The sequence below is a fragment of the Schistocerca piceifrons genome, chromosome 11 (genome assembly GCF_021461385.2).
Source record: "Schistocerca piceifrons isolate TAMUIC-IGC-003096 chromosome 11, iqSchPice1.1, whole genome shotgun sequence".
Taxonomy (NCBI): Eukaryota; Metazoa; Arthropoda; class Insecta; order Orthoptera; family Acrididae; genus Schistocerca; species Schistocerca piceifrons.
Window position 1 is genome coordinate 166,603,749 of NC_060148.1, and position 16,102 is coordinate 166,619,850.

General features: G+C 41.7%; 1 protein-coding gene across 1 annotated transcript in view; it reads right to left on the reverse strand.

Moving 5' to 3' along the window:
* LOC124720378 (histone-lysine N-methyltransferase eggless-like) overlaps window positions 1-16,102 on the reverse strand; it is a 414,374-nt gene that overhangs the window by 154,440 nt on the left and 243,832 nt on the right. The window contains exon 8 of the mRNA XM_047245705.1: window positions 7,741-7,790. Within this exon, the coding sequence (XP_047101661.1) occupies window positions 7,741-7,790 (50 nt within the window). The remainder of the gene's footprint in view (window positions 1-7,740; window positions 7,791-16,102) is intronic.

Consider the following 16,102-nt stretch of genomic DNA (forward strand, 5'->3'; position numbering starts at 1 on the left):
TCCTGGACTCGGGAGGAACTATGAGAGGCCTCGACTTGCACGCGGAAGGTACAATACGACACAAAATTTCGGATAAAGATCGGCAGAGGGCCCCGAAGACCCCATCCACGAAACGTAGAAAGGATGTGATGACGCCATGTCGTATCATACGCCTTCCGCATGTCAAAAAAGACAGCGACCAGGTGCTGACGGTGGGCAAAGGCAGTACGGATGGCCGACTCCAGGCTCACCAGATTGTCGGCGGCCGAGCGGCCTTTACGGAACCCAGCCTGAGATGAAGCCAGAAGGCCCCGAGACTCCAGTACCCAGTTCAACCACCAGCTCACCATCCGTTCAAGCAACTTGAAAAGAACGTTGGTGAGGCTAATGGGACGGTAGCTGTCCACCTCCAAAGGGTTCTTGCCTGGTTTCAGAATGGGGATAACAATACTTTCCCGCCATTGCGACGGAAACTCACCCTCGACCCAGAGACGGTTGTAAAGGTCGAGGAGCCGTTGCTGGCAGTCCACTGAAAGGTGTTTCAGCATCTGATAGTGGATGCTATCTGGCCCAGGAGCGGTATCAGGACAAGCGGCGAGGGCACTGTGAAATTCCCACTGACTGAATGGAACATTGTAGGAGTCTGGATGGTGGGTTCGAAAAGAAAGGCTCTGACATTCCATCCATTCTTTAATGGAGCGCAAGGCCAGGGGGTAATTGGAAGAAGCGGAACTCAGAGCAGAATGCTCTGCCAAGCTGTTGGCAATTTCGTTGGAGTCTGTACAAACTGCTCCATTCAGTGACAGCGCAGGGACGCTGACAGGGGTCTGATAGCCATAGAGGTGTCGGATCTTGGCCCAGACCTGCGATGGAGAGACATGGAGGCCAATGGTGGACACATACCGCTCCCAGCACTCCTGCTTGCTTTGGCGGATAAGGCGGCGGGCCCGCGCACGCAGCAGTTTGAAGGTGATGAGGTGTTCAATGCAGGGATGTTGCTTGTAATGCTGTAGCGCCCGCCGGCGATCTTTAATCGTCTCAGCGATCTCAGGCGACCACCAAGGCACAGTCCGCCGCCGAGGGGACCCAGAAGAACTGGGAATGGCAGATTCTGCGGCAGTAACGATGTTAGTGGTGACTGAGTGAACCACCACATCAATGTCGTCACTAGAGAGAGGCTCAATAGCGGCAATGGAGGAGAACAAGTCCCAGTCAGCCTTATTCATAGCCCATCTGCTGGGGCACCCAGAAGAGTGACACCGTGGCAGTGACAGAAAGATTGGAAAATGGTCACTACCACACAGGTTGTCATGCACACTTCATTGGACAGACAGTAAGAGGCTAGGGCTACAGATCGATAAGTCAATGGCGGAGTATGTGCCATGCACCACACTGAAGTGTGTGGAGGCACCATCATTTAAAATCGAGAGATCAAGCTGCGCCAATAAATGCTCAACGGTGGCGCCTCGACCTGTTGCCACTGACCCACCCCACAGAGGGTTATGGGCGTTAAAGTCGCCCAGTAACAAGAAAGGTGGCGGCAATTGGGCTATCAGTGCAGCCAGGACATGCTGCACGACATCACCATCTGGTGGAAGGTAAAGACTGCAGACAGTAACAGCCTGTGGCGTCAACACCCGAACAGCGACAGCCTCTAAAGCTGTATGTAGAGGGACGGACTCGCTGTGAAGAGAGTTAAGGACATATATGCAGACGCCACCAGACACACTTTCATAAGCTGCCTGGTTCTCATAATAACCCCGATAGCCATGGAGTGTGGGGGTTCGCATTGCTGGAAACCAAGTTTCCTGAAGAGCAATGCAGAAGAAAGGGTGAAGGTTGATAAGTTGGCGGAGCTCAGCTAGATCATGGAAGAAACCGCTGCAGTTCCACTGGAGGATGGTATTGTCCATGTCTGAGAAAGGCGTGACGGGACTGGCAAGGCAGATTACGCTGCTGGGTCACCTGCCGCCTCCGATTGAGCACCTGTGCTAGTGCTTTCCATGGCGTCTGAGGGACTGGCGAGATCGAGGTCCTCAGCGGACGCCAGAATCTCCACCTCGTCCTCAGACGCAGTGCTTGTAGGAAGCGGTGGGATGGGTGCCACCGCAATGTTGTTAGCCTTGGGGACTTTCTTCTTCTTCTGTTTCTCTCGCTGTGCCTTCAGTGGTTCAGGCTTGGAGGGCTTCACTGGGTCAGTCTCAGGGACGGACGACGACCGTGAGGCCCTACGACCAGGGACTGGTGGTTGTTTCAGCCACTTACGGGTGTCCGCTTTTCCACTGGTCGGAACTTGTGAAGGTAGGTCCCCAAGGGACCCCGTCCTGGCGAGAGTAGCCGAAGAAGTTTTACTCTTCTCTGGCTGGGAAGGGGGAACTGATGTCCCCGATGGTTGGGGGGGTGTTGCTCCTGAAGAAGATGGAGCAGGAGCAACAGGGAGTGAAGTGCCCCCCACAACCAAGGGGGCCGGTGGATTCTGACAGATCTTAGAGCCAACGATAAGTGACGATGGGAGAACCGTTGTTGCAGCAGCGGCGTAGGTCGACGTCATTGCCACAGGATGGAGACGCTCATACTTCCGTTTAGCCTCGGTGTAGGTCAGGCGGTCCAGGGTCTTATATTCCATTATCTTTCGTTCCTTCTGGAATATCCTACAGTCCGGCGAGCAGGCGGAATGGTGTTCTCCGCAGTTAACACAGATGGGAGGCGGAGCACATGGAGTATTGGGATGCGAAGGACGTCCACAATCTCGACAAGTGATGCCGGAAGTACAGCGAGATGACATGTGCCCGAACTTCCAGCATTTAAAACACCGCATCGGAGGAGGGATATATGGCTTCACATCACAGCGGTAAACCATCACCTTGACCTTTTCGGGTAAAACATCACCTTCGAAGGCCAAGATGAAGGCACTGGTGGCTACCTGATTATCCCTCGGACCCCGATGGACGCGCCGGATGAAGTGAACACCTCGTCGTTCTAGATTGGCGCGTAGTTCATCGTCGGACTGCAGAAGAAGATCCCTATGGAATATAATACCCTGGACCATGTTTAAACTCTTATGGGGAGTGATGGTGACGGAAACATCCCCCAATCTGTCGCAAGTGAGCAACCTCCGTGACTGAGCAGAGGATGCTGTTTTGATGAGAGCTGACCCAGAGCGCATTTTGGACAAGCCCTCCACCTCCCCGAACTTGTCCTCTAAATGCTCCACAAAAAACTGGGGCTTGGTCGACATAAATGATTTCCCATCTACTCGCATACACACAAGGAACCGGGGTGAATAATCTCCACTGTCTTCTTTGGACAAACGTTCCTCCCATGGAGGGGCCAGGGAGGGAAATGATCTCTGATCAAATTTCTTTCCATTGAGGTTAGACCTCGATCGCTTAGAGACTCCTGGTGGAGGCCCACCAGTGAGAGATGATGTACCATGCTTCATTGCGGGTCATCCTCCCTGATGCCACCCACTCCGACCAGGGGCTCTCCCCACGGGCACCATCCAGCCGCAGCAAAGACAACCTGGCAGGATGGCCTTTGTCGGGAGTCCTGATGCCCCAAAGGGATAGGCATCTACTCCTCGGCATACGTGGGGAGGTAGCAGCTCAGGCATCAGCAGTGCGATCCCTGTGTAGTCAGGGGGCTACCACCAAGAGGGTACATGACGACCCCACCCTAACGGACTGGCTACCGTGCTGGATGTCGGGTGTCGAAATATCCATGTACATCACGAGGGCAAAGATGGAAGTGCACAATGGAGGGAAGGGATGCTATCCGGAACACACTGCAGCGGACGTGGCCGGAAGCTCGATATAAGTCCAACTCCATGAAAATATCAGGTGTGCCAGATCTTAGGGCAAGATGGATTTAAGATGCACCACGTAAGGTGTCCTTCCCCAAATGGTATGCACTAATGGAAAAATTTGGAAATAGAGTGGTCAAAGCCCTCAGGGGACCATCACATTAAAGGCCGAAACAGTTGAGACTCCTTTTAGTCGCCTCTTACGACAGGCAGGAATACTGTGGGCCTATTCTTACCCCTGTACCTGCAGGGGGAAAAGGGTTGTTTATGCCTTCAAAAACACATGCTGAGAGCATATCACTTAGCCAAAGTATTACGTATAAGAGAAATCAGAAGGATTCCTAGAGTCAGGAAAATCTCATTTGATCCTCTCCTCCCACACAATCCCTCAACCTATTCAATTATGTTGTTATGCAAGCGTCTACTTGGTGGGAAGACCTTTATGGGTGCATTTCTCTGTACACCCTTTTGATCATGGTCAAAACATGAATTTAAGGTTGAATTATTCTCTGATGTTAATGCTCCAGTCATAGCGTTTCCTATTTCTTTCCTGTTATCAACTGCCACAAATACTCACCATCTTGATAAGGCAACCCCATAACTACAACAACAAAAAATCAAGAATATAGCCCTAAAACATGTCATTAATTGCGAGATGGAAGATTTGTGGTAAAACTCTAACAGAAAAAGTTCAAAAACTGATGACTGAAGCATGCACCCCTATGGGATCACTATTGTCAACTATATTATCTAAATTTAAAAACATGTAAATGATATTGTTGCAAATAACAACACAGCTTAAGTGCAATTTACTGATACTCAAGCATTCCTAATAAGTAACAGACACCATATCACAAACACAGTGTACAGGCACAAAGAAAACAAATGAAGTAGTAGTGTAAACAAAAGAAGATAAAAAAGCAATATTATATTTTGATAAAAATAGCCCAAAATTAAAATGTTATGAATAGATTGAGTAGAATAAGACTGTGAACTACTTGTGAATGATCTTTAAACCATGATTACCACTCAAAACACATATATAGAGGAGAATGAATAAATCATTAGCAAAGGCAGAAAACCTTAATCCAATCTTCCTGAGTACAGGTAAAAGCATTGAAAGTAAGGTTATACTTTACAATGCAATGTGTTTCCAGCAAAAATATATAGTAGAACACGATGGAGGCTGTACTGTGATTACATGCTTAAAATCCTGATAGTGGTGCAAAATAAATGCTTCAATTAGATTTCATATGCTACAACACTCAACACAAAAGCAAATCTTCACAACTGCAAATTTAAACTCTATTACATGGGCTTAAGGAAAGTCCTGGGAACCTACATAACATATTGGGCCTGTTACATATAACGGTAAGGTAAGTATGACAAATGAGAACAACTGTGCCAAACACAACACAATTATAACATTCTCAAATCTCCTTTGGGTAAAAATACAAAATGTAAGCAGTAACATTTACCTGTTGAATTAACAATGGTAATTAGCAATTTGTGGGCCATAGGACAAAAAACTGCCAAGAAAATCCATGTCCTAAACAATTTTTATGCTATACAAACTACAGAAATGTTTAAGAAAAATTCCCAGTTCCAACCGGCATTTGTACAAATATGATATTTAAAAATTTCTTCCATTTCTTTTCATTCTTTGGTGTCAAGTTACAAACTATTCATTCTAGCAACAATATCTTCATTACACAGCATGTATTATCCACAAATATTATTCTTTAGTTTTTGGAACAAGAAAATAATAAAATTTCAAGTCTGGAAAACACTATGATTGCATAATACAAATTGCCCAAGGTGTCAGCAGGTCAAGCAGCATTATGATTGGGTACACACTCACAGTAGAGGGCAGACGACCATATTCCAACCTCTGTCACTGAATCTTCTGCTACGTGTTCACACTTGGATGGGGACAGTCTTCCACATTGTGTATTGTAAACATCAATTATCAAATAGCAGTATTACACTACAGATATTTGTTGATCAAAAGTTATTGTGACTTGTCTTTTTCATGCTGACAGAGATGGAGTAGTATTTTTTATTTAATATCAGTTTCAGTCCAGAGAGTATTTTTAAATGTTCCAATTGTGCATGATTTAGGAAAGGCATTCCAAAAGCCTTGAAAGCTTATAAACTTTGTCTGTTGGCTGTCTCAATGGAACAGGAAGGTTATTCAGAGTGTTTCTTATGACATTATGGGAAGTTTTACGGTTGTTGCCTTGCCAAATGTGGTTACAACTGTGATGAAATTGGCTATACAGGGGGCTGAACCAAACATAATGCCCATTAAGAGAGAAACAAGTAAAATGTTGTGCAGCTACTGTACTGGCAGGTCAAGAAGCCTGAAGAATGAATTTCAGAAATATTTTGGAGCTCATGTAATTGGAGGTTAGTTGCAGATCCTGATAGAGGGAAGAAAATGGATCCATTGAAACCTGGATAAGAAGTGTACCGTGGTTTTCAGTTTTACAGGCAGATTCTGTCTTTAATTAATAGTGGCTCCATGATCATGAATTTGGAAATCAAGTGTTCAAGCTCTCAAACAAAGCTGGCGTTGCTTTCTTTGTGACAGATTTGTATTACATTATGGAACTAACAGTCATCTGGAGATGGAGATGGTCTAATATATATGCCTGGAAATATTTATCAAAGTGAGACTAAATTACTGTTCCTTTACAAACTGGAATGGTAGTGATTTCCCAACTTTCACAGCTTACAACTGTTTTGGCAAGGTTGTTGGGTACATTTGCAAAAGCCAGCAGATGGGCGAACAGAGACTGTTGGTAACATATGTTTTCAGTCCTGTGGCCAAAACTGGAAATCTCAAGACCTTTGGTGATATAATGCATGTTAAACTTTTGCAGCATAAAAAGCTACCTCTGATCTCTACTGCCTATTTGTGTTCAGAATATAATTCTGCTGTTGTCCACCACATGTTAAAGATAAAAATCATCTCCAAATAGCAGGTCTGAGTATCATCTTCCAGCATCTATCCATAGTCTCACTGATTTGATTCATCACTGTCATGTGATGCTTGCTGGATTGATCATTCCCAACAGTACAAAATAATAGTTCCAAACTATCTACATGAAACATCTGTTATGAAGCACCTGCAAGAAAAAGTGGCACATTGCTTCATTTACAACCAAAAGGCTAATTCACCGGCAAGAGAGCAAATGTTTTAGAAAAAAAAATTGCTTTGACTATTTAGAAAGTTACTAGCCTTCTATGGCCATGTAGGCTTCCAAGGCTAGAGACAATTGTCATAAAAGTTTTCTGAGTGTGGTGCTGCATCATAATTTTAAAAAACTGAACTGGAGAAAAATATAGTTTTTTTACACTATGACATGGTACCATACTCAAAAACTTGTATATAAGTAAAGAGAAATATAGTAGGTGTACCAGATGATTTTCATATTTAAATTATTCGAATGGATATTCTGTCTCCTGTAACATGCAAACACATCTTTTATTCCAGACGTTTGTCTTGGAGACTTCTTGAATTAGAGACATATCCCACATGGGTTGCACAAAACAGCAGGTCTTCCATTCATATTCACAAAACTTGTGGCACACTGCCCCACCCATTTAATCTATGTTGAAGATACAGCACAGAAATCTGTTGTTTCATTATTAAATGAAACTGAGAGAAGTACTTTATGTCCACAACTTTGCTTATTCCATTACCATCTATTTTCCACTGTTGAGTTAATTCAATCAAGTTTTATGTAAGGTACTGCTATACAAGGAATTTTCTTCAGAGGATATATTATTAAGAAGTTAAAAACACACAAACAGATGCAATATACATTTGAAGAAGATTAGAAAGTGGGATTGTTTAACATTTCTTTAATAAATGCAATAGGATTTATTTTTACTTGGTATACTATAAATTGACATAAATAACATTGCGAAGCTAGCTTTCTAAGTTATCTTACCTTAAATCATATGTATTTTCTATCATGTCTGAATTCTGCTGCTGTGATGGCTGAAAGGTAAAATACACGTGAATCATAATTTGCAAAACAGATCAATAAATACCCAACCACTGTACATAAACCACTTACTTTTAAAATTAAATTCATTTCAAGTTATTCTACATAAGGTAAAAGGACAGGCTCATCAAAGTTGTGGTGTTCCTTAATGTTTCAATACACAAAAAAAAAATTGCCAAAGGCACATATGACTCACAGCATAGAAAATACACTGTGAGTAAATAACACACTGGTACCCCTGGGTATAGGGACAGAGATGAGAAGGGGAAACTCTGGAATGAAGGAGTGCAGTATCTTGTCAACACTGAGGTCACTTAAGATGGAACATTAGTGCAAATTGTTTGAAGGATGGGAAAGGAAATTGGCCATGCCCTTCCAAAGGAATCATCCAAGCATTTGCCTGGAGAAATTTAGGGACATCAAGGAAAACCTAAATCAGGATGGGGAAGGAAATCGACCATGCCCATCAAAGAAATCAATCTGCCCAGTCAAAGAAATCAATCTGGCAATCACAATTTAGCAAAATCACAGAAAATATACATCTTGACAGCTGGATGCAGATCTGAGCCACTGTCCTCCCAATTTGTTAGACCAGTGTGCAAACCACTGCACCACCTCATTTGGTTATGGAGTCGAGAAACATGTAAAACCATTACAGGTGAGAACTGGAAGATAGGACTGTGGGGGGGAGGGGGCGGTGGTAAAATTTAAAGAAAAAAACGGACCCAAAATGGTGAGAATAGCTGAAGACAAAATTAGTCCAATGAGTTCTTGAAACAGTACCACTCAAAGGACACAAAAAACACAGTAGTGGAATGAGGAGGAGGAGGAGGATATTAGTGTTTAACGTCCCGTCGACAACAAGGTCATTAGAGACGGAGCGCAAGCTCGGGTGAGGGAAGGGTGGGGAAGGAAATCGGCCGTGCCCTTTCAAAGGAACCATCCTGGCATTTGCCTGAAGCGATTTAGGGAAATCACAGTAGTGGAATGAACAGTGGGAAAAGGCATTACTACTCAGGAAACACGCTTGATAAAAATGGTGGTCCTAAAATAGAAGTGACAACTTTATTCGCTTTAAACAAGGTGCCAGACATCAAAGACAATACGGGCATTCAAAAGAAAGTTTGAAATAGAATAGCAACCACTAAATGAAGAGGAAATCCAAAAAACCAATACCAGGAACTTCTATCAAACTTTGAAGTAAAGCTTCCAAACTTTTCAACCACCTAACTTTTGCTTCAAGAATGGAGTTGGAAAATTAACCCTAAACAACCACGAAAACTGTCAAATACTGTCAAGCTATGTCAGGAAGTTGTTAAATTGTGAGGAATGAAGAGAGAAATTTCTAGAACAAAATCTAGGATGCATTTACACATAATCAGAACATCCCAGCATGGTTGAAATGTAAAATAGCATTAAAGATCAGAAGAAAGGCCCCTGGGAAGTTCAGTAACTGTTGAAGTGTGGAGAGCTGCAGATGTTAGTCAGTCAAGAAGCAACATTGAGGCTTTGAATAGGTCTGGGAAACAGAAGCTATATCTGGAAATTTGAAAACATTAACTAACCAAAATCACAAAAAGGGCCAAAAAACTGACCCCTACACCTATAAAGGAATTTTCTTTTTACCAGGGGCTTACAAAATTCTTTCAAAATTATTATAAAACAGGCTGGAAAGCCAACTGGAACAGCAATTATTAGGAAAGTACCAAGGAAGGTTTAGAAAAGAATGATCATGTTAGGAACAAATTTTGAATCTGAAATTTATAATGAGGTATAGAAGAATGAGAGTCAAAAGCATTTATATATGTTTTGTAGACTTAAAACAAGCATATAATTCAATTGACAGAGAAACATTATTCAATGCTTTAAAAGAGACATTAAAAAATGCAAAATTACATTTTTAGGTGAAATTTTCATAGCTTTTGAGAGTGAAACTTGTGTGCTCATGTCTGTGCGTGTGCATGTGTGTGTGTGTGTGTGTGTGTGTGTGTGTGTGTGTGTGTGTGTGTGACAGAGAGAGAGAGAGAGAGAGAGAGAGAGAGAGAGAGAGAGAGAGATGGATAGTCTCCATGCAATTTTGTACTAGAAAAGATAATCAATGAATGGAGGAAAAGGTCAGAAGAAGAAAGAATTTAAAAAATCATAACTGGCAGAAAAGGGGTAATCTGAGAAGTGATGGATTGGCTTTTGCAAATGATTTTGCTATCTTAGTTGAAAGCATAGCAGATACAACAGTGCAGATAAATCTCTACAAGAGAGAGCTCCAAAAGCATGGCAGACCTATGCATATATTCTGAAAATAAATAAATCAAATACCAGAGTATTTAACACATGCAATGAAATACAGGGAAACTGGTTACAGAAGAATAAAGAAGGTTATAAAATTTAAATATCTGGGTAAAATAATACAATCAAATGCTCTGGACAATTTAGCAGGGTCACAGAACATGGCATTAGCTTAACATTTATCAAAAAATCTGCATAACAGGAAATCTTTGTCCATAAATGTAAAATTCTGGCACTACAGTCATTAGGCCAGAATGCATTTATGATTCTGAATGCATTTTGGTGTCTACAGCCAAACAATTAGTGAAACAGAAAAGGAGAGGGAAATAGGAATATCTTGCTCCAGAATATGACAATGGGAAATTGACATTAAGAAGTAATAAAGAAGTTTGTGAAAGAATGCAATGAATATTAGGAAAAATTAGGAAGAGAAGAATTTTATTTCATGGACACCTAAAAAGGCTAGATGAGAAAAGAATAACAATTTTTTTAAACTTTGGTGGAAACACAAAATGTGTCAATGGGGCAATTTCATGTACTAAAAGTCAAAAGTCTTCCATGTTTCTGGAAGGAAATTCTTACAGACCTCATACAGAGCCACTTAGCATCAGACAATTTAGAGAGTTGTGGAGGCCTATGCCACCATAATATAGAAAGTAGTAGTTTTTCTGCAGACATACCACATGAAGAAAGATCGACTATATTAATCTCAGTGAGACAGTGTTATTAATGAGATGGAATAGAGCTCTTTACTATTTCTGTAATACTGTTACAAATACATGTATTCCAGTAATTAGTATCGATTGTATCCAGCACAGTGCTGTCATGGAATCACTCTGCATTGGCCAGATTGGCAGTAGAAATGTCTTTCAAGTCATTAACACAGCAAGCAGCTAATACATCAAGGCCTGGAAGCACCACATCCTTGATAATATGCAATTTAGTAAACCATGAAAAAAATGTGTTTTCAGCTGTAGGAGTTATGATACACATAATGATTTCAAATGCTCTTTCTGCAGCATGATAGTATACATGAATTTGTGAAGCCACTGGCATTTGGCAGTGAAATCCTACTGTTGAGAGACCAGTAAGTACTGAAGTCAAAATTTTCACTGCAAAGGCTTAATCTGGAGGCAGAATTTCACCACAATTCATGTCTTCACACAACATATTCTGATTGCTTGGTTGACTTGGGGGAATGGGACCAAGCAGCTAGGTCATCAGTCCCATCAGATTAGGGAATGATGGGGAAGGAAGTCAGCCGTGCTGTATCAAAGGAACCATACCAGCATTTGCCTGAAGCAATTGAGTGAAATCATGGAAAACCTAAACCAGGATAGGTAGATGCGAATTTGAACTGTCATCCCCCCCAAATGTGAGTCCAGTGTTCTAACCACTGTGCCACCTCACTTGGTAATATATTCTGAAAGAAAATCTACATTGTGATCAGTACCAATGAAAAACTATCAGGAAGACTGTAGAATGCTGCTGTCATGAGCAATAAGATGTGTTCTGAAACAGACTGTCTGGCAGATTGAAGATGATGAGATTTGGTCAAAGAGCAATGAGTACATTTCCACATCCTACTCAGTACCGAAGACTGTGGTACAATCTCTGACTGACTGCCTTTGTATTCTCCATATACCCTTCTACTGAGAACTCAAACCCATTTAGCCTTAGTTGCAACAAGCTTGTCATCTGATGATACATAACTTCATTTTTATCTTCATAACATCAAAAAAATTATCCATAACCTGTAGTGCTGCTGTGAGAGGAAACCTGCCATTAAATCTCATAACAGGTTCCCATAATGTGGAACAAAGAAGAAATAATCAGTATGTGAGACCAAACAGTAAACTTGTAATTGGTAATGTCATTCATGGTTTGCCTAACTGTGTCTACTTTGTGCTTGATTTAAAAAAACCTAAATCTCCATCCCTTTCATTCAAAAATGTTGTAAGAAACTGGCGTATGATCTACAGTTGCTTTCAGAAACACTCTGAAAGAAACTAATGTCAACAGTCTTTAAACTAGAAGACTCGGTATTGCAACAAAGAGTCATTATGCAATACCGAATTGTTTTAAGCAATGATGTATCAAAAACAATTCTCACTTAGTTACTCCAGTTCTTCCATTCTATACTATGTGATGAGAAAAATAGAAGATATAATTTGTAGTCTAAAACAATAATTGTCTCGAGTTCAATTATTCTCAAATGCTGTGTTATGTTGAGATGGAACAACTCATGAAATTTACATCTGTTGCTGAATTTTTGTTGTAGAATCAAATCAATTTTCTGCATTGCTGCAATATGCAGAAAAGATCATACTTGTCTTTTTTTTCACACTACTCTCTGTTTAATTTCTCGTGTAATTTTTCGAAAATGATGGTATGTTTCAATTACTGTAACCTCTTGTGTTGATCTTCTATCCCTGTCACTTCTAAGTCGCAGAATCAATGCATACCTTTATCTAACAGAACAGCTACAACCAGATCTCTCTCAATGTGAGAATTATTTAAATATCAGGGAAAGAGAACTGCAGAATGTGAGAGATGTATTGGTGTGTTGTTCCTTCCTACCTTTCAGTACACATGATGTTAGCAGCAGAAATATACCAACCAGAAGCGTCATTAGTTGCACGATGTGAAGTGTCTGCCTCTTCATGATCATTACATATGCTAGGAAATAAACAGTCAACAACCTATTATGGATTATATACCTCTTTGTAAACAGTGGCAAGGAAGAATATGAATCTTATTGGTCCTTGGTCACTAGGAGCACTTTAAGCTGTCCTCTTAGGTTCCTGCCTCACGACACATTCAGCATTTCCCATATACTCAAACAAACAGCTAAACATTTATTTCGTTCTTCATTTTGTAATCACACAAAAGGTAAATAACATGGAATATTACAGAACATACTTGTATTAAGTTTGTAAAAAAGTCCCACATTGTATTAGCAATGCTAATATGAAAAAAGAAAAATTTTTATTGAGCAGGGAGCAAAAATACCTCCTTTAACTTTGCAACCCATGGCCTTATTCATTAGACAAGGGCTGTATTGTGATATTTTTGGCTACAGTGTTGGTTACCATACTTCCTCTCGAAGGTTTATGTTGTTGATGCATCATTAGGTGATATTTAATGATAATAGTGACATGTTTGTGATAAATTTTCAATGACCTCTTGCCTTGAAATAGCAAACTGTAAGTTATAGTGAAAAACAGCTAATGGTGTCTGTAGCATCAAGTCAAAGATAGTACATTATTATGGTGTAGTAGTCTCTGGCCATAAATGGTAGTGGTGTGATTCTGCCATTAACTTTTACTTTCCAGTCATGGCTTTTATCTATTAAACTAAGTATTAAGCCCATAATTTTACTAGAGGGTAGGATCAGCTGCTGGCTAGCAGGGTAGGGTGATGGCTAGCTCACATGCTGAATCTTTCACACAATGTACTATTCGGCATGAAAGCTAGCTGGCTGTCTTGACTCTGAATGGCAAGGCACACACACCGGGCAAATTACAGCCTTTCTCAAACAAATGTAAAAGAAACTACAATATGTGATCAAAAGTATCCGGACACCTGGCTGAAATTGACTTACAGTTTGTGGTGCCGTCCATCAGTAAAGATGGAATTCAATAAAGTGTTGGCCCTCCCTTAGCCTTGATGACAGCTTCCACTCTCACAGGAAAACATTCAATCAGGTGCTGGAATGTTTCTTGGGGAAAGGCAGCCCATTCTTCATGGAATGCTGCACTGAGGAGAGGTATCAATGTCAGTCAGTGAGGCCTGGCACAAAGTTGACGTTCCAAAACATTACAAAGGTGTTCTATAGGATTCAGGTCAGGACTCTGTGCAGGCCAGCCCATTACAGGAACGTTATTGTCGTGTAACCACTCTGCCACAGGCTGTGCATTATCAACAGATGCTTGATCACATTGAAAGATGCAACCACCATCCCTGAACTGCTCTTCAACAGTGGGAAGCAAGAAGGTACTTAAAACGTCAATGTAGGCTTGTGCTGTGATAGTGCCATGCAAAACAACAAAGGGTGCAAGCCCCCTCCATGAAAAACATGACTACATCATAACACCCTCGCCTCCAAATTTTACTGTTGGCACTACACACATTGGCAGATGACGCTCCCAGGGCATTCATCATACCCACACCCTGGCATTGGATTGCCACATTGTGTACTGTGATTTGTCACTATGCACAACATTTTTCGACTGTTCAACCATCCAATGCTTACACTCCTTACACCAAGTGAGGCATCGTTTGGCATTTACTGGCATGATGTGTGGCTTATGAGCAGCCGCACAACCAAGAAACCCAAGTTTTCCCACCTCCCGCCTAACTGACATAGTACTTGCAGTGGATCCTGATGCAGTTTGGAATTCCTGTGTGATGGTCTGGATAGATGTCTGTTTATGACCCTCTTCAACTGTTGGCAGCCTCTGTCAGTCAACAGACGAGGTCAGTCTGTATGCTTTTGTGCTGTATGTGACCCTTCACATTTCCACTTCACTATCATATCGGAAACAGTCAACCAAGGGATATTTAGGAGTGTGGAAATCTTGCGTACAGTGACACCCAATCATCTGACCATGTTCGAAGTCCGTGAGTTCTGCAAAGTGCCCCAGTCTGCTATCTCACAATTTCTAATGACTACTGAGGTTGCTGATATGGAGTACCTGGCAGTAGGCAGCACAGTGCACCTAATATGAAAAAGTATGTTTTTGGGGGTGTCCAGATACTTTTGATCACATAGTGTATATATATGTGATGTCTGTTCTTTAAAACATGTCCAAAAGAACAGACACAATTTTAATCAAGCAGTCACTATGAATTAAGGCACAAAGGAATTACAGACATTAGCTGCAAGTTAAAATCAATGGGGAAAGTTGAAAATTTGTGCCAGACCATGATTCAAACCTGGGTTTTCTGCTTAGTATCAGTAGACACATGCTCTGAGCACTAAGACATCTGGACACTCTGGACACAGTGGTCATTGCAGCTACATGGTCTAGCACACCTTCCATCTGATTCAAATTCTCAACTTATCCACACACTACTAATTTAGTGCCTCTTAACCATTATCCTCAATACTCATGACATACTCAGTTCCCATAAGAGTTTGAGTCTGTGTGCATCCACACTGAGGAAATCATTGGCCATCATTACCTGCATTATAAAGGGTGCGGCAGTCAAACCTGCATTTATTATTAGTGCGTGGAAGTGTTGGAAGTAGGGAAGGAATTGGGGGGGGGGGGGGGGGGAGGAGGCGAGGAGGGGGTAACCAGGGTCACCACTGTGCTCCCCAAAACAAAGCATTTCAGTAGCCATGTAGCAGCGGACTAAGCAACAATGGTCATTTGCAGTGAGTGTGTAGTCGCTCAGCGTCATTTCTGGGAAAATTTTCAAGTTAATTGTAATAGGCCAGTGCCATCAGTTAACTCCATAAAAACTTGGGTTGAAAACATTGGTGAAACAACAAGGGAAAGAGGTGACAGAGCAAAAACAGTGCATACTGCCAAGAATGTGGAACATGTAAGAATTGCTATGGGAAGAAGCCCCAGAGATCAGCGCATAGACAGTGTGTTGCACTTGGAATTTCTGACAGGACTGTCTGAAGGATTTTGAGGTTAGACTTACATCACCACGTGTACAAAATGCAAATGGTTAACACTTTGAATAATAACGACTTCGTGGTCTGACAGCATTTCTGTGAAAGTCTTTCACAAATGATTGAAGAAAATGAGAAGCTTGTTCACAACCTCTGGATGAGTGAGGAGGCAAATTTTCACCTCAATGGATATGTGAACCAACAGAACTTTAGGTATTGGAGTGATCAGAACCCTCACCAACTCCATGAAAAACCCCTGCACACAACCAAGGTAACAGTTTGGTATGCAATGTCCTCATCAGGAATAATAGGCCCTTATTGTTTTGAGAACATAAGAGGGCAATCTGTTACTATGAATGCTGAGCACTATTCAACAATCTTAAGGACATT